General features: G+C 43.3%; 1 protein-coding gene across 12 annotated transcripts in view; it reads right to left on the reverse strand.

Moving 5' to 3' along the window:
- The window catches only part of RFX2 (regulatory factor X2), a 59,110-nt gene that overhangs the window by 13,275 nt on the left and 19,237 nt on the right, over positions 1-26,598 (reverse strand). For 3 of the 12 annotated variants that reach the window (XR_014319098.1, XM_082779867.1, XM_082779862.1), the window contains exons 1-6: positions 14,258-15,061; positions 12,783-12,872; positions 11,649-11,728; positions 10,674-10,938; positions 5,807-5,881; positions 392-573 (exon numbers count right to left, since the gene is read on the reverse strand). Coding sequence is in view for 11 of the 12 variants with exons in the window: in XM_082779867.1 (XP_082635993.1) it covers positions 392-573; positions 5,807-5,881; positions 10,674-10,938; positions 11,649-11,728; positions 12,783-12,872; positions 14,258-14,371 (806 nt within the window). In the remaining variant the exon portion in view is untranslated. Of the gene's footprint in view, positions 1-391; positions 574-5,806; positions 5,882-10,673; positions 10,939-11,648; positions 11,729-11,811; positions 11,831-12,782; positions 12,873-14,257; positions 15,062-15,563; positions 15,677-26,598 lie in introns of those variants that run through there. The other 9 variants (XM_082779868.1, XM_082779865.1, XM_082779871.1 and 6 more) reach the window with 7 other exon arrangements.

Here is a 26,598-nt window from a genome sequence, read left to right on the forward strand (position 1 = left end):
GTTCTGTTATTGAAAGCAAACCACAGCTCCTGAAATTAGCAGCTGTATTAAATGTATGCTTTTAATTAACCCCTTCTACAGGGAGCAGTACAGTGCTCTGGCAGCCACATACACGGTAGGGGAAGGCAAGGTGCAGCTGAGTTCAGGAGCTTGCCACTCCTCACTTCTGACAACCCAGCCAGCATCCCTTGCCTGCTTGCACCTTGCTACCAGAAGCACATTGAGAATATCTCCAGCTCATCCACTGGCTGCAGGACAGCGTTTAAAACACTGCAAGATAACAATGGACTTGACTGGGGTCCCTGGAGCTTCCCAGCTCTTTCAGAAGTAATGGCACAAGCAGCAGGAAAGGGGAAGAAAGCTGCTTCCCTGTTCACCACTCCATACCAACCTGGTTCCCAGGCGGCGAGTCCTCAGCCCCATGAACACCGACCGGATGAGTTTTCCGAAGGAAGCGGCATTCACCGGGTCCAGTTTGTGCTCCTGGCAGTGCCGCAGGTAGTGGTTGTACAGAGAGCTCCTGGGAAGGCTAACGCCTTCCGCTGTCTCATAGTTGTCCAACAACCACTGGAGCTTTAGGCATGGAAGACATAAAGAAAGAAAGAATATGAGAAAGTCTAAAGAGGGCCAGAACAGGCTACATAAAACAACATGGATGCTTAATGTCAGGAGCACGTATCTGACATCAGGAGTTCAAGAGAACTTAACACTGTAGTTCATTCATATCAGTGATATTTATGCCAGCTACATTTTTAAAAGAGTAAAAGGACACTGACCAAAGCTAATAACCCAAACGAAATGTTATCAGATTTTGCACTAGCACAAAAATCTGCCTTCCATCACAGTGTCCATCTTGCACTTGGATTAACTCATGTGGGGCAAAAATAAATCTGTAAGAACTCATGTTTTCCAGGAATGAAGATTTTAAAATACTACCTAGGATGAATAAATTTTAGGAGAAACAAATATGCTGCAAAGGTTTTATTAATTTGAAGATTGGCATATTTGCAGCTGTTCCTCTACCAATAAATGGTTAACAAACGAAATTTGACAATCTGAGGGGATCCTACTTATTATTTTTAACAGAATTATGGTCTGAACTTCCTCTGACATTTCTGTTGATTAAAGTTTGCAATTAGATATAAATTATTTATATCCAGACAATCTGAGTGAGCAGGTCAGGCACAAAATGGCAGCACAGGAATTAAAATACAAAAAGACAAAAACCCAATCTCCTTTAATTGGCTAAACAACACTTTCAGTATCAATAACACAAGTGTTAATATTAAGTGAATTTTTGAAGGAACTAGATTTACAAATGGATTAAAATCAATAGCTTTGGTAGGAGTCCTTTCACTGTCAAGGATGTTTGGGATTAACATTTTTAAGACCTCTCTACATGCAGACCTCTACACATGCGTGCATGTACAGGAGGTGTAGCTCCAACGGATGCAGCTGTATTCACACCAGATTAGTGGCAAGATAAAGTCAGATTATGGATGTCAAAATATTGTCTGCATCATCTCCTTTCAACAAATAATTCAAGCATATATTGTAGTTAAGCATAAACTCAGAAATTGGTCTAGAAATCAGTGGCATTTAACCATATACATGGATGTAAAAGTTGGCCTGTGCTTAAATCCTTCCCACTCATACTGCAATATCTGGCTTTGTTCTATTAATTTTCCCTTGGTGAAACTTTAGGGTCCCAATTCACCACTATATACCTTGAGTTTTATATCAATAAATCTGTGAAAATACAACCCGTAACATGCAATGGCATCTCTGACACCTCACTCAGATGAGTTATTTTCAGTTTCTGTAGTTCACATCCAACTTTGCTCTCATACAAATCCTTTTGAGCTCTAAGCTATCAGCACCCACGGACAGACGTTCTGTGTATTTGTCATTCACATACTCAAATTTAAACTTCTGCTATGTCAAAGGAGCTGAATTCAAAGACATACAGTTAAAACTATTTTGTTCATGGTTTGGCTTTGATGCACAGTGTGCTGCAGTTGCAATGACCATGTCCATCATTTGTGGCGGGCCCTGGAGCCCCCAGAGCTGGAGGAAGAAAAACCTCTTGGTTGCTGCCCCCGTCCTGCTTCTCACCGAGCTGCACATCCCCTTCCCACCTTCCTCCAGTCACACATCCCCTAGGGGCTGCAATTCACAGCCGGATAGCTTTCTGAAATCCAAAGGCCATATCTCTAAGAGGTGGCGTTTGCTCGTATGGTGTCCCTTCATGCTCCTGTCTGCAGGAAGAGGCATTGCTGAGTGCCCCTGAAAGGTCACTCCGGAGCTCCACCCTGGGGCTCCAATGGACCCATCCATTAAGCTGCCTCTAACAAAAGCAAACCCCAGTGTTCATTACATAAAAGACCAGCAGGAGCTCTGTTTTTAATTAGTCTACATCCATGCTTGTTTTGGCCCATCTCCTGTGTTTAAAAAATTAATGATTAAGAAGGTTCATTGTTTTTAACCATTTGTTTTACTTTCCTATGGAAGATAATGAATGTGAAACAGTTATTTCTACTCTTCTAAACCTGTTCTAATTCCAAGCCTTAAAAATATATTGCATGTTACTATGGGAAATTCAGATATAGATTAAGCCCTCTCATTTAAATTTGATCCTGGACATTTTTACTCTAATCCTAGAATATTCCCTTCATCTTCCAGCATTCTTTTTTTCTGCAAGTGTCTTTTAAAATTCCTTTAAACATTACAGAGCTTGACAATACCAACTCTTGCTATTGAATTGGAATTTTATTTTGAAATGCACAAAAGGAATTAAAAAAGAAATCTGTCAGACTATAAATAATTTTCAAAACATGATTTTTGCTCTTCCTGCATTAATAATAACATACTGGGCACTTAAAATGAGAACATTAAATATTCTTCCCATTTGTATTCCTTGTTCTGTTTACTTTTTGAATTTTGCTTGGTTGTGACAATGACAAGATACTTGAAAGTTTCTGTTTATATTACGATCAGGTTCCAATAAAATCACTATGCAGCTGTATGCTGCTTTGTTTGTGTTATAAGCACTGCAGGGGAACATTTCCATTTTATTTTTACTTAGTCTTTATTTCTACTGAGTGTCTGTTTTGATTTAAAAAAACAAATCTTTAAAAAAAAACCTTGATCCGAGGAGGGCTCTTGAAGGGTGGAAGAAGGGATACAGAGGGCTGCTGGAGAAAGGAAGAAGGCCCAGGTTTTGAGAGGTTTTGTTACAGATACTTCTGTGAAACCCAACATAGCAATGAAGACACACGCTTGTGGTGCATGTGCGGGGGGCTTCATCTGGGGCTGGGAAGTCCCCCTGCCATCTGGCTTGGTCTGGACCCTGACCCACACCTCCTTTTTGCTCCCTCTCTCCCTTCTGCAACTGAAGTTCCTCAAAACCAATCATTTGTCTGAAACGTCTCTTTTCTAGACCCACCACCACCGGTCACTGCCTTTTGAACAGGTCGCTGAGCGCCGAGCCCAAGCCACCCTGGCAGGTGAGCTGGAGCTGCCATGCTCACCTCCTTCCTCCCCCTGCCGAGGGACAATCATTCCCTCTGCAGGCTCTTCCTCCTCTGCTGTCCAGTCTCCTTTCAGGTGTTTCCACCTAGACGCCATTTGGGGATAATATCCTTGCCTCACTAAAGTCAGGGGAGAAACTGCATTGGTAGTACTTGCCCCTTCCTGCCTAAGAGCCCAAAGATGTGTTCATTCATTTATTATTTTCACAAGCAGTGTGGAAAAAAATCATTTTCCTCCTCCTCCTGTGAATGCTAAGGATACCCAGGGCCCCAAGCAGGTACTCCAGTGCATCCACTCACTTCTCTATGTGCCTAGTTTAGGCACTCCTGTGAAAACTGCAGTCACCTTCCTTCAATTTCTTTGCATCATCTGCAAGCTCATAATTGGTGAAGAACCAATCCTCTGACCCAGCGCCTCTGGAGTACACTTGTAAGTAGAGCTTTTTCAGTAACAGTAATAGATTGACATAATTTCATTAAAAACATCGTGTGTCACTAGGGTATTAACAATGGCTTTGGCTTCTAAATCTGATATTTAAGTGCATTTAAATAACCTCTCAGAGTTTTTGAGGCTAAATTATTAAGAGTAGCTCCTTTTACCATGGACTTTGTATAACAGTGTTATGTAAAAAAAATCACTTTTGACTGAAATACCTTTACTTTCCCTTTTTAATTTTTTTAAACTAAGATTCCTGACATGAAACATCTGCTGATGGCAACAAAATAAACTATTATGCTAAGAATTCACAGATTAACAAAATGTGAAGTTTAAAATGAAGGGCAGAACACTTCATGGAAAATTCTGCTCCATAGCCACACACCTGTGAAGTAGCTTCTTTGCTTTAGAATTTGTAAGGGCACTTAGGCCTTACACCAAACTCTAAGCAGTGACCTGGGCAGAGAGACCTTATGTTCTTTACTTCTACCCTGCAGGACAAAGGTGGTGTAGATCTGATAGGAGGCTGGATCTGGCCCCAACTCCAGCCTGCCTAGCCTGTGGTCAGACAAAATCTGTTTTCTGTCTTCATTTTCTTTCCTTTGTCCTTTTCCTTTTTTTTAAACCTCCCTCAATACCATACCGCTACCTGCCCCGTCCTGTTCTGCTCTGCCCTTCTCTGCAATGTGATGAACAAGAAAAATCTGCAAAACGATGCTACCTGTAGCCAAATCTGTGTGGCACTCAGGGGCACAGCACAGGTGCATGAGCACAGCCACAGCCTAGGAAGGGAAGTATGCGCATGTACGCTCAGAACAGGAACTAAAAGCCTGGTGCTGCAGTTTTATATTTCCCCAGCTACAATGAGAAACCTTTGATTTCCAGAACTTGGAAATAAGGATCAAACTCATCCAGGAGCCCAGGCCTGAAGTTTGGCATCAGCTTAAGATAATCAGACCATTAGGTTCAATGTTCCTTTAATTTTCTCAGGTTATTTCTCTAGGGTTATTTCTCTAGGACAAACATACCCAAGAACGATAACATAATTGTTATCATAAGGATATATAGCATAAGGAAATTTGTTAGAATAAGGAAGTACCACTTTGTGCATTGTGAGTTATCGGAGCAGAACATGCTTCAGCCTAATCCAAAACACAATGAAGAAAAGGCAAATCCAATGACTTCAATAGGATTTGAATTAGACCCTTTAAATCTGACACAAGCATGTGCTCACCGTTAAGCATTACTGCGTGGGAGCCATAAACCACAATGCAGAAGTCCCTGATTAGGCCCAGTAGAATAGTGGCAACTTCACACAAAGCAGGGAAATTGTTGGCATAGTAAGAAAAGAGAGGTCTAGCAAATGGGTTTAGAAAGGTCTAGCAAATAGCATTGTAACAGTAATGGTCTTCCTGAGGCACAGAAAGAGGCAATAAAGGCATTCACTGTTTGGTATACAGTATTTAGGGGATATTTGTCATGATTCACTCCAAGTTATTGCTGTAGAATTGCAAGTTATTTTCCAGCCATCTTTAAATTCCACTGAAAGGAAAGAACTTCCTCAGATGTGTTGATCTAATTGCCAGCAATTTCCATTGCAAGGCAGAAGAAACAAATAAACATAGGGTAGAGGCAGTTAACACAATCCAGAGCATCTCATAAACATTAACATCATGGCAGTTTTTGCAAATTCTTGTTTTTTTGGGAATGGGCTGCTTCGGGCAGCACAGCTGAATCGTAGGTTTTTTTGAGTGACTCTTGTTATTGAATACACCAAACGGCTAGAAATAATGCTCCTACCAAAGCAGGAAAGAGGTTGTAAATTCTGTTTGCAACTTACATGGCTGTTGAGCAAACTGCTTTTGTGTGATGTAATCCCTTCATTTTTTTGTAGGTTTTCAATCGCCATTTCAAGCTAAAGAAAATATGCACAGGGGAAAAAAACAAAAAAAAAAAGGAAAAAAGAAAAAGAAAGGAAATCAGATAGTTAGCAACAGCCAAGATTTTATCTTTATTAATATTTGAATGATTAATGCTTTATATCAACAGGCTTGTGAAAAAGAGGCAAGTAGATGAGGCACAGTCCTTATGGGATGAAGCTGAAAAGGCGTTATTGTACAGCATGCAAACTAACAACACAGCAACAATCCCTGTTAGGGTGAAAGGGTGAGACTAGGGGACTTTTGATCTTCCACTATGTGTGTTGCCCATTATAAACAAGAAGCAGTTTTCCATCTCCTCTCCCCTTCATGCCTGGACCAAAACACCACCATACAGACATGTTGCAGCAGGTCAAAGCAGACTTGCTGCAGAGGAGGTGCATTTTACCCAGATCTTTTACGGAACACTGGGATGAATTAACTTTGGTTCTTATTACTTCTTAAAAATTTGGCAAAGAACTGAAGGCAACTAAATAAAACAGAGGCACCATGAGGGTTTACACCAGGAATGTGTAAGCTGGAATGGATAGATCTTTGCTACCAAGCAGAACTGCTATTGGGCTCATTTCCACTGATCTCAGAGCTTCTGCAGCTGGAATAACAGCGAGGCATTCTGACCTCTGAAGAGCCCTCTTGCTTTCCTCCAACCTCACTTAGCTTCTAACACAGCTCTTGCTGCTGCCCTGTGTTCAGACCCTCTCTTAGACCCTTCTTGGCTTGTCCTGTCTATTCCTGGGCCTCCCTCAGCAATCTCTGGCAAACTACGGCATAGAAGACTGGCAGTTTCTTGCAAGTTCTTGCTGCTTCCAGTGTATGTTCTCAAAACTGCATTACCTGTGACCTGTTAGCGTAGGCAGGACAAGGTGGCATGCTGTAAAACTTGCAATCAGTATCTATCTCTATCAAGTTTACTATCTGTCATCATTTAACATGCATTGTTGTGCACGTATCTATAGGTGCATGCACAAAACATCACATCTGCATGATCATCTGTCAGTGTATGCCCTCTTTCACATACAAGCTAGCTCCCTATACTCCAGTTTGCACTGACTTACAGCTTGGCAAAGACAAAGACAGAGAAAAAAACAGCCTTTTACAAAACCAAGCTCTATCAGAGAAGTGAGAGAACAGAAAAAATTGGATCTAACTTCTGAAGCAACATTGAACAACCCAACACAGTTTTTGCAATATCCATGTCTGAAGGCAACACCCTGCCCAAGCACCTCCAGCATAAAAAAAATGAGACAAAACTTTTTTATGCTGAGGGTGATGGAGCACTGGAACAGGCTGCCCAAGGGGTTGTGGGGTCTCCTTCTCTGGAGACATTCAAAACCTTCCTGGATGTGTTCCTGTGTGACATGATCTAAGTGTTCCTGCTCCAGCAGGGGAATTGGACTAGATGATCTTTCAAGGTCCCTTCCAATTGCTAATATTCTGTGATTCTGTGAAATCCCTTGGTTCTGCCCCAAAGTGGCATCATTGTGGCACCTATCAGGAATTTATCAGTGAGTCTAAAAAAGGGTCAGTCCAGGACTATGTTTCAGTGGGTTTTGAGAAAACTGTTCAGCATACCATGATGTACCATGAGGAACCAAAAGTCATCAGCACAGCCTGATTGCTGATGCAGCCTTCAGGAAATGAGTCAAGGTGTCAGAGGGAGACACCACTTCCTTCCTCTTCTGAAGGGGCAGAGACAGCTGAGCAGCACAGTGCCCATTGAGCAATGCCTCTTATGCAAGCACAGAAACAATACTTGTGTTTTTGGCATTTTGCTATTGTCCAATACAAATGGACACCTTACACGTGCAGGAACAAATATTAGAGGGGAAAGACTGGAAATTCATAAGCTGTCCTGCATGAAGCTGAGCTTTTTGACAAAGGAATATTTCAATAGCTGCCTGACTAGAAAGAGTGCTAAATTTCTTGACTGTGAAGTTCCTGAGGTATGTATCAGCCAAAATCACTGACAACATTTCACTGTTGAAATGTTGTCCAGCAACACTCAGTAAAGGAGAGCTGCTCTGTTCTCTTCCTACCATCCTAGGACACAGGGACAGACTGAAGTTGTGAGTCTGCCTAGAGGGATCCAGAAGGCATAAGACAAGATGACTTAAAGCTTGTTCATTCATTTTCCAGCCACAGCTGGACACATTGGCAACAACTCTCAGCTACTGCTCACTATCTGCTGAACAAACAAACAAACAAACAAACTGTCCAAGAAAAGAACTGGAGTGCACTGGGCTAGAGATCAAGTTACTGAGAGTCAAAAGGACCAGAAGGAAGACAGTTCTAAGTACCTACTTATGGGAGTTCTCAAGGATTTCCTCTCTTGGCCTAGCTTAAGCTTAGTTTAAATGAAGATTAATACTGGTCTGTTAGCACAGACCCTGAATGGAGCTGCATGATGTCCTGTTCCAGCCTATTTGATGGAGCAGAACATCGTTATTCCAGCAGATATGGACGATGCTGTTGTGCTGTTTTTTTTTTTTTTTAAGATTTATTTTAGTGTGTATACAGTCTTTACCAAACATCCCCCAGCCTCCTGAGGAAGCTCTAGCTCTTACCCCATTGCTAATTCTGAAGTGCTGCCTTGCTCCCACTCTCCTCTGAAGAAACATTCCTTGCTCTCCCCTTTGAGGTCTCAGTGTTGGCTCTGTCACAAGTGCTCAGCACCCTCCAAGACCTCTTGCTTCCCCATTCCTTGCAGCATCTCCATCACTGCTCTCACATTGCTGGTCACTTTGATATCCAACCCCAACATGACATGACTGAGGCCACATGCAAACAGTTCTTCCTTGTTTACATCTGCATGAGCTGTAATCTTCTTTCTCTCCACTGCTAAAGTTCATAATCCTGCCCCAAATACATTTTGCCTTGACTGTAGCCTCTCTGGCCTCTTCAATACCAAGTTTTCCTATTCTCTGTTTAAGCAAGGCACTGCAAATAAAAATAATGTTCCTACCCATTGACTTGATATAATCCTCACTTTCCACTACCGGTCCACCCATTATTATGTGAAATTCAAAGTAGCTATCATGGTTCTGAATGTTCCTGATAGCTCTGCTCTGTCTCCCGTCAACTCTGGTCTGTGCTGAAAGAACTGAAAGTCACAGATAGACACATCCCTATACTGTCTTCCAGACAAGCATCCATGCACTACTTAACCCTCTTAAGCCCCTCCACAAGAGCTACTGTCATTTGTAAAGTTCATTCCTACATGCAACAGAGTGAATTTATTTCAGACGCATTTTCTTAAAAGTCAGTTCCTACATTCTTTTTTTCTCGAATGGCTTATTTTATGTGATAGACAGCTACAAAATAAATCTGTTCATGGGACATTTCTACTGACACATATTCTACTTGGGCTTTTTACATCGTGCCTGTCACCATGGAAATAATAATAAAAAAGTTATGTTGTGCAGCTTTGCAAGATGTAGTCCCACGCAGGTGAGAAGATCAGCAGCTACTTCCTTCAAAATAACAAGCATGAGCACAATCAGAGGAAGGTCCAATGCTAGTTTTTAACTATGAATAATTAAAACACACACAATTCTCACACAAGAAATGAGCTCCTGCTAATCCAAATGAATCTGACATTTATTCCTATAGCTCCCGCCACACATTTCCTCTTTCACCCAGAGCTAAGGGCTTTACCCATAGACAGCTACTTCTTCCTAAGGCAGAACACATTCACTGCAGGATCAAAGACAACCTTTCCAGACACAAAGATTCAAAAACTTTAAAGTCTGTACTTTAAAACTCCATGGGACAACAAAGTAAGCCTTATTGGCCAGATTTTCAGGAGTAGTCAGTAGCAAACAGCCCCTATTTTTCTCCCTAAGTAGTGCTGTTCCTGTTTTAAAATCTAGCCGCATACACTCAGTCACACCTATATTGTATACAAGCATATACACACACAGGTCAGTCTGGAAAGGAAAGTGAACACTGTCCCAGAAGAACACAAGTTCCAACCCATTCTTGGCAGCAGTTGCTACTCAGACTGTAGATTCTCAGACAGAAGCCCTGATTGTTTCTAACTGCAAAAAGGCTATTTTAGGTTAATATTTTTACCCTTCTGAGTCCCATACAGTTGTGCTTCTAAACCCAGCACCTTGACTGATAGTCAGAAGGACATGATTAAAAAAATAAGAGCTTTAAAACATTTCTGTTTGATAAGTATTATCCATAAAATACATTTTTTATAATATATGGCAAAGACAGAATACACAATGGTGTAGGTCATATATAAAGGCTTTTCAGTCACTGTGCATTTGGAATGATCAGCTTGACATGTCTATAGTAATTATTCACTGGGTTAATAATGGACTTTTCAGGTCTCTTCATAATGAAGAATCTTTTTATATATTTCTTTGCTTTGGATAAGCCAAGCTTCATGTTCAGATGTTATACGTATTAGAAAATGTAAATATTGACAATTCTCTTGAATTGGAAAGCCAAAACATTCTGCTTGGAAAGAAAAGCAAAATCACCATGTTAAAATGTTATCTCCATGCTGCATAATTGCAGCATGTGAATGATCTGCTCAGAAAGTTTGACAAGCCTCTGCCCACTGGTAAGAGACATCCCAAATTCCTCCTGAAAAACATCAGTAGTACACCAGTGTCTATTCTCTTGCTTGCACTTGCATAACATGTTATACAGACATATACACAGTGCTAATGATTGGAGATTTTATTTTCTGAAGGCTTTTCAGTTCCCTTGGAACAATTCCGGGCCCCGAGCTGTGACATCTGCAGAGCTACATACCGTTGCTGGAGAGGAGCGTGAAGTATGTGACAGAGAATGTCTAGTGTTTTCCATCCCCCCATGAATGAGATAGGCTCCCGAGCTGGAGAGGATCGGACTTCCCCCAATGTCCATGGTGATGCCCACCATGTTGTGAGAGGGAATGGCTGTAGGAGAGGATGCCGCTGTAGTCACCTGAGCTCCACCTCCCTGTGGTTCGAAATAGGAAGCTGCACTGCTGGGGGCGTAAATCTGAGCTTCGGTGTTGTAGGAGTAGGCAGCTCGTCTATCAACGGAACAACAGAGTTAGGACGTGGAGCACAAGCTGATGGCGAGGAGCTTACAGATCTAATCTAACGGACAATGGCTTCTGCAATCTGGACCACATTTTAAAAAAGGCCTCGACTCCGCTGTCAGTGGAATTTGCACCACTGAAATTGAACTCTGCCATAAAAGTCAATTCTGACATTAGTCGATCCTGTGACAGCCCTGAAGCAAAGACCCGCAGCCACAGCCTGTCCCAGCAGTGTAAGTGCATGCAGAGCCCTGGAGTCATTTTGCAGCCATCTCACTCGACCTAAATGCAGAGGCTGAGAGCCTCCCAGCAGGCAGCAGAGGCAGCAGGACCCAACCAGGGACACAAAGGGGGTTGAAAGGATGTCTTACAAAGCCCCTTTCTTCCCATAGAAATTCTGCTTTGGTTCTTAAGGCTGCACCACACAGTGGGATGGGGAGAGGAAAGCACAGGACCGTTTCATATTAGGGAGAGCAGAATTCCCTGAAACACCTCTTCCATGAGGACATCACTTCCACCAAGGCTAGAGTCTGGCACCCACACACCCAATTCAGCACATAAAACAGTTCCTTCTCTTCCTCCTTTTAATGGCAGCCAGTGCCAGCAGCAGTGTTGGAGGGGAAGAAGCCAGGAAGGACCAAACTGCTCAGACCCAGCAGGGAGGGGAAATGGGCTCAGAACAGAGAACAAAAGACTCTTACATGGTTCCGTTGGTATAGACAGCTTCTCCTCCTTCCACATACTGGACCTGGGATGGATATACATGCTGCACAGATTGCACCTGAAACAAGCATCATAAGCCTGAGTTACAGATATGGAACAGGGGGAGAAATTACATATTACATCCTTAACTTTGAACCTTACCTTGACACTTAGGCTGTCTCTAAAAAAAAAAAAAAGAAATTAAAAAACCAACAATGAACAAATTTAAAAATAAAACATGTATGTCCCAACGGATGTCCCATAAAAGATCAAATTAAAATAAATAAATAAATAAATAAATAAATAAATAAATAAATAAATAAATAAATAAATAAATAAATAAGAAGTTGCTCCATGAACAGTGGAAACAATGGAGCTGGGTTTCCTCTGCACACATGTCTCAGGGCTGGTTCTCTGTTGACTAACCAGGGTGAGATCATGCTGCAGCCTTTCCTTTAGAGAGGAAGTTGGCAGTGTCCATCTGCATCCCAGCCCCTTCTTTTTGGTCTGGGAGGTATGTGGTTGCCCTTTGTCAAGTTTTTCTGAAACTGAGTACCCAAATAAAAAATTGCTAGAGGAAAAAGTCAAGAGAATTAGACTCACTGTCCACATGAGGCAGCACCACATATGCCTGGTTTCTTAGGAAACAAGGGCTGCAAAAGGCAAAGTTCAGATAAATAAAAACACTTGCATGGCTCTCTGCAACCCAACCTTCCTACAAAGCCACAAGTAGTCAAGTAGTATATTTGCTTATGTAATTAAAAAATAATCCCAAACACTTTGCCTCTAAAAAATTTTTATTGAGGATTATTGCTTTTTAAATGGCAATTAAAAGCATTCATCAAATCTTCAAACATATGCAAGACACCTACTACAGTAAAGGTTCTTTCCAAACCTTAAATATCTTGAGAGTTTCTTTTATTATCAGTCTGAGAAGGAGAGAGAGAGATGGAGAAATCTGCTCTCACAGTGACCTCCAGGTCTCTGGATGCACACAGCTGTTTAATTAACAGTATGGATTTTTCTTAGGAGATATTTGACAGTTTCAAATTCAGTGTGGGACATGGCAGACAGGGAGAGCCAGTCCTGCTGACCCAGAGTGGCTGTGTGGTGTCTCACTGCGGAGACATTACCTGTTGTGGAACCTGCTGAACTCTGGGAACAGAGATTTGCTGCATCTGCGCTCCTTTGGGAGCAGAGCCTGCTGCTTGGACCAAAACCCTCTGAAAGAAGAAAATACATTAACACACGCTTACTTCCAGTTTGTAGTTAGTCTGTAACACAGGTATTCCCTTTCAAACTTTCATGGAAAGCTTGCAGATACTCCAAAGGCAGCAGAACCCCTTCCTTAGTGCCCCTATGGCCCCCTATCCCTCCAACGTAACCTGTATCAACACCAGCATGAACTCAGATACCTGAACTGCGGAAAAGCAGAGAGCTGGATCCACATTTTCTGAATTTCTCCATGGAAAATAATAGAGCAACAGCAAACAGCTGATTGACAGGAGGCATTCAACAGGGGGAATTCAACAGGAGTTCAACAGGAGGTTCAGTCGCAGCCAGAAAAGAACCACTCCTCAAACGTTCACATTTTCCTCCTATGGCTGCAAAGATGCTTCTTTTGTTCCTGCTATACCAAAGCACAGTCTGTCTCCCGTGATATGAAATCACTCTCCAAGGTGCCACAGCCGTTACGGTTTTCACCAGCACCGAAGCCTGGGGGGTTCTGCATCTCCCTTTAGTGCCACCAAGGGCACAGACGTGCTTTGTGCTATCCTTGCCTTACACCTGACTTTCTGTTTGAGGCTGCACACAAGTCTTGAAGAGTGCAAAGCACCTTGCAGATCCAGTAAAACAAATGTGGAGACATAGTGGATGGAAATAAATGATTCAGTGAGGCCCGTGGGAACAGAGCCTAGGATACTGGCATGAAAGTAAGAAAGGAAACATTCAAGCCAAGTATCTGTAGGGCACTTTAAACTGATGAGAACCTTCTCCAAGGAAACAGTCATCCTCTGTGGCTTGAAACTTTAAAAATATCCAGCAGACTGGGCCAACAGAACAAACAGCTGCAAAACAATCCCACACGAATCCTAGAAGAGACCTTGACAATTAGTGGCTACCATATATATACTGATGATTTTTAGACCTCTGACAGCCTCCCAACATGTCCTTTGTAACAAGACAGAAGTTCTGTTCTAGCAGAATTACAAGATTATGACAATTGCCCAGATTTTTAGGCAGCTCCTAAATCACGGTCCCCAGGCTCACTTTCAGAAAGTCTGTATACTTTTGAGATCCTGTAGCTGAGCTAGTGCTAAGGACGCATACAGTTATGCCAGCCATCACTTTGCCTATTTTCTTCCCAAAAGAGGCATTAAAAGCCCTTTTTCAAGTCAGGTCTTGACAATGCCAACTGCATCAAAGTCTCAGTGAAAATTATTCCTTTCTCCTACTTTTCATCCTTTCTCTGTCATTGCTTTTACCAAACGACACATCTCTCTCCTTTGGCACAGCTGCCCAGCTCAGCTACTTTTGTAATTCATCACCACCTGCCTGGTTACTCCTACTAGCTTCTAATCAGAAAAAAAAAAAAATCATCCCCAACCTGTAAGATGAGGCCACCCTGTTCATACAGCCTTCTCTCACACTGAAAGGTGGACCAGTGATCAACAACACCAAAGGCTTCAGCCTCGCACCAGTCACGCTGCCTGTAGCTCATTCCTAGTATTTTCTTTGTTCTGCTGGTGGAATGGAAGGTTCTCTAGATGTTCCTCCTCTTCAGCTCTCTTCCAAGATCCTCTGGATCTTCCTTAATCCACAGAGTTCCATGTGGGACGCTGTGTCATAACAACAGCACCAGGAAAGGCTGGACAGAACTTCGGGAACTTCATAATCCAAAGCTGAAGGGTTTTCTTACCTTCTTGATCATTGTCACAGTCAAATTCACACTAAGACTGACAATCCCTAAGATACTTTATGCTACATATCATCACTACAATATAAACAGGAAACAACACCCAGGGAAATCAACGCTGGGAAGGCTGCTTTAAAGATGATAGCAGGCTGGCCAAACACATGCTGAGTGGCACGATGTGGATGTCCATGTCCCAGTGGACCAAAGGCTCCTACCAATTCACAAGTTTAAGTTGTTGTCTTCCATCGGGATCCAATGACAGCTACTTCTGCTCACTTGGGAGTTGGAGAAGGGTGTAGCTGGGCTACACCCACCCATCCTTTTATCCTTCCAGCTTCCTTAACTGCCACAGAAAGTTCTTTTGATAGTTCCCCAAATGCCATAAAAGGGAACCAGTTATGCTTAACACTTCCTGTTTTGCATTAGGTAGTTTTCATTCATCAGTTGAAGCTATCATTTCTCTCCTACCAGGAGACCTTCCAAGAGCATTGTATTCATGTAAATGAATCATGAATTTTCCCCCTCTCTTGAATTTAAAATGTCAGGATCCACCTATCAAAGGAAGAGGCTAGCATGAAGCTCCTCCACCCACTCTTGCCCCAGCACTCCCCCCCGCTCTCTTCTGTTGAGCTTGATGCCTTTTTGTTAGAGATGCCTTTAAGGACAGTTTTATTTTCTGCTGCTTTTACTGACACAACAAATAAGGACAGCAGGATATTACACTGAAGCAACCACCAAGCTGGCACAAAGACATTTCCTTAGGTAGATAATTTGAAAACACAAATCTCATGTTTTAAAGCTTGCGTGTTTGTAGGGCTAACCCAGGTAAATACCTATGGCCTCGATCAACACAATCTCCAGGCTCTTTCTCACCACTGCCTCAACAAGCGGATTATCAATCCCCTCCTCCCAAATAAAGCCTTTGATTCATATACTTCTACCAGTATAGCAGGGCTCTTCTCCATGGAAACAGCGCTACCAGCTGTGCATACGTTACCTGCTGCGAGGCTGGCACCGGCTGCACAACTGGAGCTTGGGCTGATGCAGAAGTGTGAAGCGCCACAGAAGCTGCTGGGTCTGATCCACCCTCTGAACTCTGCATGCTCACTGCTGGAGAGAGAAGAAGGAACATCAGCCAGGGAAAGCACAGCTCCACTCGCCCAACGCCGCCGGGAACCCAAGGAACCTGTGTCTAAAAGGAGCAAAATCCCAGTGGAAGATCCAGGGGAAACGCTAGGAAGGAAGGTAGCTACCTTCCTACTCAGAGGGCTCTTTTTAGTATTGGATCTAATTTTATTGCATTATTATATTAAGAAAAAAGAAAGTTGCACAATTGTTCCACAGAAAGGGGACGGAAGGAACAGAAAATGCTCTTCTAAATATAACAAAAAAGTAGCATTGGAAAAATATTGTGTCATAGTAAGGGATAAGTACAAATCTCTAAGAGTAAGAACATATTTTAAAAAACATTTATTCTCCCCCTCTGCTTTATCATGTTTAACTACTGCAGAATTTTTATTGAAACTAAGTACATGCCTGGGGCTTAGCTAATGCTTTTGGTTTGAAAGTGGGGTGGCGGGTTCAGCGGTATAATTGCAACCAGCAATCAAACATGAATAGAAAGAACAGTGGCTGAGTGCCGTTTGAAATCACCAAACCACCCCCACGAAGAAACACCCACGCCCTCCCCAGCTCCCATTAAGGTGCCAACCCTCCGGTTACCCCATCCCAGTGCCACTCGGCTGCCCCATCCTGGGGACAGGGGGACCCTGCAGGCACAGAGAGGGGCTGAGCCCCCATGGGGCCGCGTCCCAAGGGCAGCCATGGGTGCTTTGGTTTGGGTTTTTGATATGATATGGAAAGGTGGAAAAGTCTTTTTGCACAATTTCTTGGGAAAGTTGCTGTTTAAAACTATTTCAAGAATGTTTCTGCTGTCACTTCCGAACTATAAGATTCTGAAATACCCAGATTTTGAGCAGTGTCATTTCTCCTTTCTCAGACCTGTTGCTGTGTGCAACACAGCCTCACAGCAACAGTGTGAAATCCTTTCAGTTTTATTTTCCCCCTCCTTCCAGTATTTAAACTTCTCCCTCAACTTTGTGCAATTAAGAGGCAAAAGAGAAAATGAGAAACTGTGGGATGCTCTGGACAGTGCTTACCTGATAGCTCTTTGTGGTGCAATTGAACGGAGAGGGGAGGTGAAGGTACAAAAACATTACACATTTACTCTCCTTCAGCCATTGAAAGAAAAAAATCAGATTCTTCACAAAAGAGTTTTTAAGATTTTTTTCCAATTAGTGATGACCCCATATTCCCATGCTGCACATTAGAAATTAAAGCAATTACTTCCCTGACTTCACCCCAAGCCCACAGCTTGCAAGCAATTTTCTCTTCCACATCTTTCTACATCCAGGAGAAAGGGCAGATAAGGAGCTTGAGTGCTCCAGGTACAGCCACCGGATTAACTCCACAGCCCAGAAACAAGGGGAGGAAATGCAGCCCCTGCTCACAGCCCTGCCAAGCCCCAGGCCCCATACATAAGCTGTCCTTCAGGGACTTGCTTGTCTGCTTCGAGTCAGATCTTGGCAGTTCAGGTCTGCAGAAAGGTCTCTTAAAGTGTAGCTGTAAGCATCCCTTCCAAGTGTCCTTTCCTGATATTGTGAAATTACCACCCACCCATCTCTGCTGATAAACTTAGTCTTCTGGTTTCCCTCCATGATCAAAAGAGAGCAGAGAGAGGCAGAAAGGGTAGAATATGAATGGTCTGCTGCAAAAATAAATCACCAACGTTATTGTCAGATTAATTACAAAAGACAGGCTCTGTTACTGCTGACAACAAAGCTAGACACAAAGAACCCAATGAAACCTGCAGCTGGTACTTCCAGACAAGGTAGACAGACACCAAAGTACCGGGCCCCCTGAAGCACACGTACAAGACTTCTTATTATTTTGCTTATTAGTAGAATATCCTGGATAGAGAATAATTCATTTCCCACTAAGCCATCTTGTGCATCCTGAGAGCTGGAGGGACAGAAACGTGTATGTGATCTGCTAGTACTAATTTGTGCTTCTGAATCACTGGTAACATAAACAGGATTCCTGCACTGAGAAACCATGGCTACACAACTGTACCTGTGTCCCGGGCGTGCAGTACCAAGTGAGCCAGCACACCAGCCAGTATTGCTGAGCATGACTCAAGCTCAGCATCAGCTTTCAAGGAGGAAGTCTGGGGCCTTCCACCTTGTTTTTCACCTCCCACAGGTGAGGAAGTTTTACAGTGTTCTGGAAGAGACTCAGTGGCTCAGAAGCAAGCCTCATCCCTTCCCCAAAGCAGCAGCCCCAGGGGCTCAGTCCAGCACTGCATGTGTCCTGCTCCTGGCTGGAGGGTGCCATATCTCTCCCAGCTGCAGGGCTCAACCGGGATACTAAAGGTGTCTCATGGCTTCTGATAGCCGTTGACAGCATAACAGCTTGTCAGCCCCCTCGGTACCAGTGAGTTTGCACAAATGGAGGAACAAATCGGTACTAAACAAAGCCACCAGTGGGTCACAGAGAGGAGGAGCATCCCCAGCCAACTTTCTTAGCATCAGGGCTCCTCACAGGGAGCAAGAAGACAACTCAGTAATTTTTACTAGGGGACACAGCAGAAGGGATCTGACCTGGCATAAAAAATACAACTGCAGGGATCGGGGCCTTATTCAGATGCTTGCATTTCAGGTACAGACAAGTTCAAAACTCCAGTTGCTCAACCTGCTTGTGATGTCACGGGCAGCACCAAGTGCACTGCTGCGGAAGGCACTGCAGACATCTGAATTCCAGCTTGCATCATCACTGCATGAATCAGGCCGATAGCAAGGCTGCTGTGCTCTGGAAACCTTTTGTTTACACATAGCTATCTTGGTATCCAAGCAAACAGCAGCGACAGGAAAGGAAATACAGAAAAAGCTAATAACTTCTGGGTGCTATTTCTGGGTCTGCCACCAACTTGCTCTGTGACCTTGAACAGGATGCTTCCCCTTTCCTATGCTTCAATTTTCCCACTCCTAAAAAAGTGATCCTACTCCCCTACGTAAGGTATTTGTCAAGCACTGGTCTCAGAGAGCTGTCAAAGTCTGAACACATTTGAGAAAGACAAGTAGTAATGCTGCAAGGCTTGAGGGTTGATAAAGCTCCAACTGTTACTGTTTCATTCATAAATCTCGCCACCTTCATGTAAATAACCTTGCCTTTTTTAATCTATCCTGCCTAAACCAGCTCCAAAACACTGGAAAAACAGAGATAAGGGGAGCATTTCAAAATGTGTTCCATATTCTAGCTTACACTGAGAAGCGGGGAGCATCCAAAGGCTGCCACATGCCTTCCTCCTGCAGGTCGGCAGGGCCCTGGTGGGGAAGCCACACTCCCAAAAAAAAAGCTGCAGGATAGGGGCCAAGCAGCAGAGCCCACAGCAGCGTCCGCAGGGCACTCACAGCCCATGAGCTCCACGAGCCAGGGCTTGGCAAAACGCAGTGATTCAGAGGAACTGCAAGTATTTTTCCACGGAACACTTTAATATAAACTAGCGGCTCCTGAATGCTCAAACAAAAGAATTTCAGCGCTAAATGCTGGGACCTCAAATGCCTACTAACTGCTGCTGATTAGAGCCAGTGCAGGGAGTCTGCCCCAGAGAAAGTATGTGGTTTATTTTTCTGTTGTGCTCTGGTCCGCATTCAGCCGGACCCACAAACACACGGCTATCGTAGCCCTCCCAGGCACTTGGAGACTTAAAAAAAGAAATGATGCAAGTCCATGCTGGCCTGGGCCAGCCTTTGTGCTCAGCGTCTCAGTCTAGAAGCAAATGTCACCATTTGAAGTGCATCGACCCCCTTTATTTTATTTTATTTTATTTTATTTTATTTTATTTTATTTTATTTTATTTTATTTTATTTTATTTTATTTTATTTTATTTTATTTTATTTTATTTTATTTTATTTCATTTCATTTCATTTCATTTCATTTCATTTCATTTTTCGTAAGAGCAGCCTTACATAAGGCAGGAAGTTCCTGGGGGTGGGACTGGCACACTGCTTTGATTCTCACGGCTGAAAACAGTTTGTGAGAAGATTCATGTATGGTATTTAGGTCTTGTATTTACATATTCTGAAATTTTTAAAGTGAAAATGTAAAACACATGAGATAGCCTACACCAGCAAACAGTGAATGCCTTTTTTGAATCCAGAATAATTGTTCAATCATACTAGTGTTGCTTTCAAAACACTAGAACTGCTTCTGTTTCACCAAATTACTTGCTCATTTGAAGGTAAAAAAACATATCATGAACTATTTTTTGGTAGGGAAAAATTGAATTTGCTTTTCAAAGCATATTTTATCATCCTTTGATCTCATTTAAACTTTTTAAATTCCTTTATTCCATCTTTTTTTTTTTTTGACAGAATTTTTGAAACAGAAAGCAATACTGGGAATTACTAAGGAAAAGGAAAATATCTTGGATGAGTTTGTTGTTGTTTTTAATAAAAATAGTTGATAATTCTACCTCCAGGACAAGGTTTCTCAGCCATTTATTTTTAAGCTTTACAGTAAACCTTGGTGGATATTACCTCTGCTGGGCAATTCCACTGACCCTCTATTTGCCATTTGGAAATGGGCTCAACAGCTCTCAAAGGGGATTTCTGGAATTTAAATGTGGGGCACAAAAATACATCAGGAAAATAACTGCGCTGAAGTCCAGGAATCAATGATAAACCAAACATTTGAAGACTGAAGAAAGTACTTCATGCCTTTCATTTCAAATTAAGATAGAAAGGTGGGAAATGTTTATTTTTCCAGGTAAACCTGCTATAATTATGCCTTCCTTTTTTATTTCTGATGGTGTCTATTCTTTAAACAGGAAGCAAATGCCAATACAATTAGCTCTCCAGCTAAAATGAGGCATCCTGAACTTTTAATCATTACCTGCACACGTTGTCAGACACATCCTATAGCATATAAAAACTGAGGCTAGAATACATGCGGCTGTGGGGAAAGAGAGGAGCTTGGTCCCATCGAGCTGCATGGATACAAAGATGGTACGGATGAATGTCCAGAACTGCAGGAAAAAAAAAAGAGCTGTCTGTGATTGCTACCGGCATTTTATAGTAAACTTCACCCTAAATTAATGCAGTAGGTAACCGTTGTGTCTCTTTAACATTACCACAAGTTAATGAGATCCGGTACACCCAACAGCCAGGAGGCTCAACTGTGCACAGTTTGTGCTCCGAGGTTCCTTTTTATTCAGGGGACTTCAGGCTGACCAGGTGGTAAAATAATCAGGGAATCACATACAGTCACATTTCTGTATACAAGGTCATGATACAGCTCTGAGTTTTGTAAAGAGATCTCATGATACTTGCTATTTTACCAAGAACCCCAGTCTTTTGAAAAAAGTGGTAATAGGAAGGTTGTAGTTTAATCTGAAAAAATGAACTATTTCTCATCCATAACACTGAGACTTGCTGGAGCTAAATTCAAATCCAATTTTTTTTGTTTGTTTGTTTGTTTGTTTGTTTTCTGTTTGCTTGGTTTTGTACATTTTTTGCATATTTGAAAGGAAAGTTTACAATTTAAAATAGTTATTTGGTTTCTGGAACCTTTTTGAAGCCAGCTTGGAGCTTAAATAAATAGGAAAAGCAGAATGACAATAATGGAATTCAGACTAAATAAAAGTGCTATTTAACCACCATGTGCTATACAAGCTCTAAATGGTATTTTGTCCCTTGTGTATTGACAAACTTAGTCAAGTTTAGAAAAAGGAACTAGGGTTTCTACATTTAATATATTGACTACTCAGAACCCTCAATACTCTCAAAAGTGATCAAAAATAATAAAAGGAATGAGAGGAACAGCAGATTTTTACTTTCTTTTCTAACAGATGCACGCAATCCATTGACTTTATCCACCACTCTCTATGCCACATCTATTTTATTCAAGAAGGTTTTCTTTAGTATTTTCCATTTCATTCAACATTTTGGCATAGACTCTATTTAATAATTTGCCCTGAAAAGGATTAATTGTGTTTTAGCTGCAGCACAGAAAGGAAGTGTCTGTATTTGGAAAAAAGTTTTTTTATATTATGTGAATAAAAATGCATTCGCATGAATTATACCACCACGGAACAAATATTTGTATTAAAACCAGCTTACTTCCTGCCTCCACATGCATCTTTAATTCCTGCTGTGCCTGTCTCCAAAGCATGATACCTCCAAGAAATAACAGGTGTTTCCCTGAAATTCCTATCAGTAAAATAGTTGTTTTTTTTTCCCATTGCCCATAAAACCCAGAAGTCAGAGGGGCCCATATGCAGAAACAGAAGGCTGCTGCCATACAGCTCTGAGCTGAGACAAAGGCCAAGCATGCTCCCACGTCTGCGCCCTGTATCCCACCTTGGGAAAAGAGGATTTCAGCGCACCCATCGGTGAAACCAGAAGAAACTCATGACCTTCAGGTAGCTGAACCAGGGAACCTGCTCTAGCAGCACCCACGTTCAGGATTACAGTTACAGTGTCCTTCAGACAATACAGTGGAGTCTTGGAGAGCAAAGCTTCTGCCATGTATCAGGGGCGTCACACATATCAGGTACGTATGGCTGCTTAGCACCTGAACCTAATCCTTATCCAAAATGTTATATATCTGGCAACCATGATACGCCAGACAGACAGGAGCTGGCACCTGAGCAAGCTCATCTAAAGGGTGTCCTGAACCACGTCATAACCTTTAGCCTTTTAATAAGCAGTGGTAAGTGGAGGGGATAGAAGGGGGGAAGCAAATATGACAAGGAACTTGATAATAAGCTGATTCTGGAGAGACTGCTTATTAAATTGCTTCAAAATGATATAAACAGAGAAGGCACCAGAGCCTTCCAGTGATTAGGTTAAATTAATTTAAAACAGAAGCAAACACTGCTTGTCTAAGAGCTTTAAGTTACCTGGAAACACAGATAAACCCAAAACACGGGTTTCGAGGGCAGCAGGCAGTATAGCTGTTTTTTTCAGAAACATGGTCCTCATGGAAAAACACAAATTTGGAAACAGCTTTTATTAGCAGTAGTTAATAATATACTGAAATACAAATATACACTCAGTCTTTAACTGGATTTAATGGAATCAAGTCATGTAATATATATATATGCACACATACATATGTAACTTGTGTGTAACAGCAGCTCAGTAATCTTTGCTGTTTCTTTAAAAGTAACTTTCATGGAGGCAGGAGAGAGCTAGGAATGTATCTGTGCTGGCTGTCTAATCGGAGCCATCTGAGGCCGAACAGCAGAAGCTGCAATGGTTTAACATAGCTGGCAGCAGCGTGACGACAAATCCCATGTGTGCAGATTGCAGACCTGAACATGGGCACAGTAACTTCGTGAACCTCCCTCCCATACACAAACCAGCCTCGTTTTCTTTTTAGCTTAACAATTCAAACACTCTCCAAGCGCCAAAAGCAGGACTTGATTCCTTCAGACCTGAACACATCCCTTCTGGCGTGTGGTAATACAAGGACCAGCACACTGCCCGTTTACTGCTGTGCTGCTTTGCACCCGTGGCATCCTGATAGCCTTACCTACAAGAGCCCCAGTGGTTTGGTGTCAAGAAAAAGTTCAACAGCTTCCAGATTTTTAGACTGGCACAGCCGGGTCAACAAGTGCTTGAAAATCCTTGTTTGCATCCTATTAGCTAGCTAATTGACTTCAGAAAAGTTTTGTTACAGCCATGGCAAATAACACTGCCCAGGAAACAACTTCTAGAGATGTGCTGAGCAGTCAGGATGCTTTCACATCTAGAAAGAGGAAAAAACAGTCATACACTACACTCTGTTCCACTTGCAGGCCTTTCGGGCACCACACACATTGGCGCTATGTGGTGAAAGCAAGCCCTGGTTCTGAGCTCAAATGAATCATCTTCCCATATTTTTACGCATACACTGTAGGGTTTCCCAGCACTGTGATTCAACAGGGGAAATGCGATGTGTTAGGCAAAACCCTGGCACAAAAGCACTTGAGAGCTTCCTTACCAGGACAAACCCTCGAGGTGCAGTCATGCACTGAACCAGAGCACCTGGCAGCATGGCCCCAGCAGGCTGCAGCCCCCAGCACTACCCCAGGTACCCGAACACACCTCAGCCTTCCCCAGTGGGATAAGGGGCTGCGCCATGACGCTGGACACTCAATGGTGCTTTGGCAAGGCCCACTTGCACAGCCTGTCCCATGGCAGGAGACTGGAATATGGAATGTCCCTTATTTTACATTAACTCCTAGGGAACAGCAGAATCTAAAGCCGTATGTTCATCAGGCCTCATTTTTTACTTGTTTAGACTAGCCAATCCTTTCAATGGTCTCAAGGCTAGCTGCCCTTTTGACAATTCCCATGTGAAGCAGGCAAGTTGCTGCAGAATTTCTTTTAGATGTGGGACGGCGGCAGCAGCTGTTTCCACCATGCCCATCTGGTAAACGGCAAATGCAGAAGTAACCACTGCCAGTGCAGCTCCACGTGCTGTTATTTATTTATATAGCACCATTTCCAAGTGTTGTGGTGGTTAACAGTTAAGCAGAACAAGCCACAAACATAAACTGTGGCTGGCCATTCAGAAACAAGACAACTTCAAATCAGATTTTAAAGCAGCAGCTAATCGCAGGGGAAAGACTTCATCACGAGGTGCATGAAAATACAGTGCGAGGCAGGGAAAGGAGCAGTCAGGAGCATTACAACTGCTGCAGGTTTGTACCTGGTGGTTTGAGAAGCTAGAAAGGAGTCGGGGCAAGGAACGGAACAAGAAGTGTTCCAGTGTTTTGCTCAAATGCCTGCACAAGCCCTGTCTGCACCATCCTTCCAGCTATGCCTGAGATGCTCCTCCAGGCTGTGCCACCTGCTCGGGGACTGGTGACTGGTGCTACTGGTGCAGGAACACCACAGCACTCTAGGGATCTCAAGGGGGTCTTGCCCTCTGTGCAGTGGCTCACGCCACAGCAAAACCTCCCACGGGGCAAAAAGGACACAAGGCTGTCAAAGAGTCTCTGGGGCCAGCTTTTCTCATGAGTTTGGGATTCGCTTGCCAATGGTACTATGGTACTCCTTTTGAACATAGAGTAAAAAAATTCACATTGCCTGTGTGTGTTCGCAAGTGTGCTCATCCAGGGGTCACAGGCTGGCGACGGGTTGCAAGCTGCAGCTGCCAGCTCTGTCCCTGCACTGCTAGGTGCGTGCTGCAGCAAGCGCTGGGACAGAAGAGGCAGCCTTCCAGAGCAGTGTACTGCTGCCAGTGGAACCAGGAAATGAGCTGTGTTTTCTTCTGTGAAGGTTTAATGTTCACACAGCTATTGGTAACTGGTACTGCAGACTGAACGTGACCCCAGACAAAAGTCACAAAGTGTCTAAAAGCCACACAATTATTCCTGGAAAGGCTAAGAAATGGGAAGGCTGCTTCAGATTCCCTAGAAAAGCAGCTTGGGAACATGCACTTGAACACTGTGCACTTGGAGAAAGGCACAGCTGTATTTTTGGTGCGGACAGGAATAGGACAGATGCATTCTAGATGGATGGGAGAAGATAAAGGCTTCAAACATGTGCCAGTCTGACAGCTCACGCTTTGCAGCAGTTGTGTCCAGATAGAAAAAGAACTGTTACCGAACAAGAATGAACGGATTTATAACTCCTCTCGGGATAAGGAATTCCTGGAGACAGTGCTTTTGGCCAGGAGAGGAGAGCGGGTGGCTTTCCGACAGCCACCTCAGCCCACGGAGCCTTCAGGCTCTGCTCTGGCCAGCAGAGGGGCAGACACAGATGGCCCCGCTCCGTTTCTCCCATCCTCCGAGCAGCAGCGTGAAGCTCGGCTCTAAATGCACGTCCTCAGCGCTGCACTGACAGCCCAAGATCATGCCAAGTCTATCAAGCCGAGTGGGACGACTGGAGTCGTTTCAAATCCTGTAACCACCGGGTGGCAGAGAGGGGTGGGAAGCAAGACAGTCAGCTTTAGCCCTAATTCCGAGCACTTTCAGGTGCTACGTGGGGGAAAACGTGGCCTCATCCAGGCTCTGTGCGAGTATCAGCAGGCCCAACGGCGTGGGCCGGCAAGCAAAGGGGCCCGCGGCCGGGCGGAAGGCGCCTGCAGATGTTGGGTGACGAAGCAGGGCCAGGCGCTCTGGCGCGCGCGGCTGCGATGTTTGGGGAGCAACAAGGGTTGCTAGAGGAGACGGAGCCCGCTCCCGCGTCCAGGGTGCGTTGCTGAGCAACGCGGGGAACACTTCCCAAACCAAACAATGCCAGGCCCACAGGTCCCCAGCGCGCAACGCCAGGGCGAAAGCACACTAAATATGTCAGCGGGTATTTTCAGAAGCCTGGGGAGGATCGACAAATAATGCTCTTTGCTATAGTAACTGAGTGTGGAAGGGGGGGCTCAGGGGCCTCGTGTGCATTAGGTGCTCGATTGTTTTGTTGTTTTTTTTTTATTTTTTTATTTTTTTTCCAAAGTAAACGGATTTAGAGCTGTTTAAAACAAACATCCAGGAAAGGAACTGAAAGGAACTGAAAATTTTTAAAATTTTATTTCTTCCAAATAACAAATATATTTTTCTTAATTTTATTTTTTTCAAATAACATCTTTTCCAAATGTTATTAACCTCTTTTAGAAAGGGTAACAAGCAGCCCTCCCCGGGGCTCGCTGCCCAGGGAAGCCCGGCACAGGCACCCCATGGACACAGCTACCCAGACAGACAAACCCCAGCAGTTCTCTGGCTTTTTTTTTTTTATTTTCCTCCACTTATTTGTAGAGTACTAAAAATTTCCCAGGAGAACTGGTGATCCCTTTCAAGGGGGATGCAGCTGGCTTAGGGCAGGTTTGCTCTTTCTTGTGGTACCTGGGGGTCCTGAGCTCCCTAGGATGTCAGCACTGGGAGTCAGCTCTGGTTTGATGGAAAATAGAAACTCACCTGAAAGATTTTTCTTCTCATTCCATGAGCATGGGAAACTAATTTAAATTAATTACTTCCCATTTTTTAAATTACA

Source organism: Aythya marila (genome assembly GCF_965140915.1).
Source record: "Aythya marila genome assembly, chromosome: 27".
In the NCBI taxonomy this organism is placed as follows: Eukaryota; Metazoa; Chordata; class Aves; order Anseriformes; family Anatidae; genus Aythya; species Aythya marila.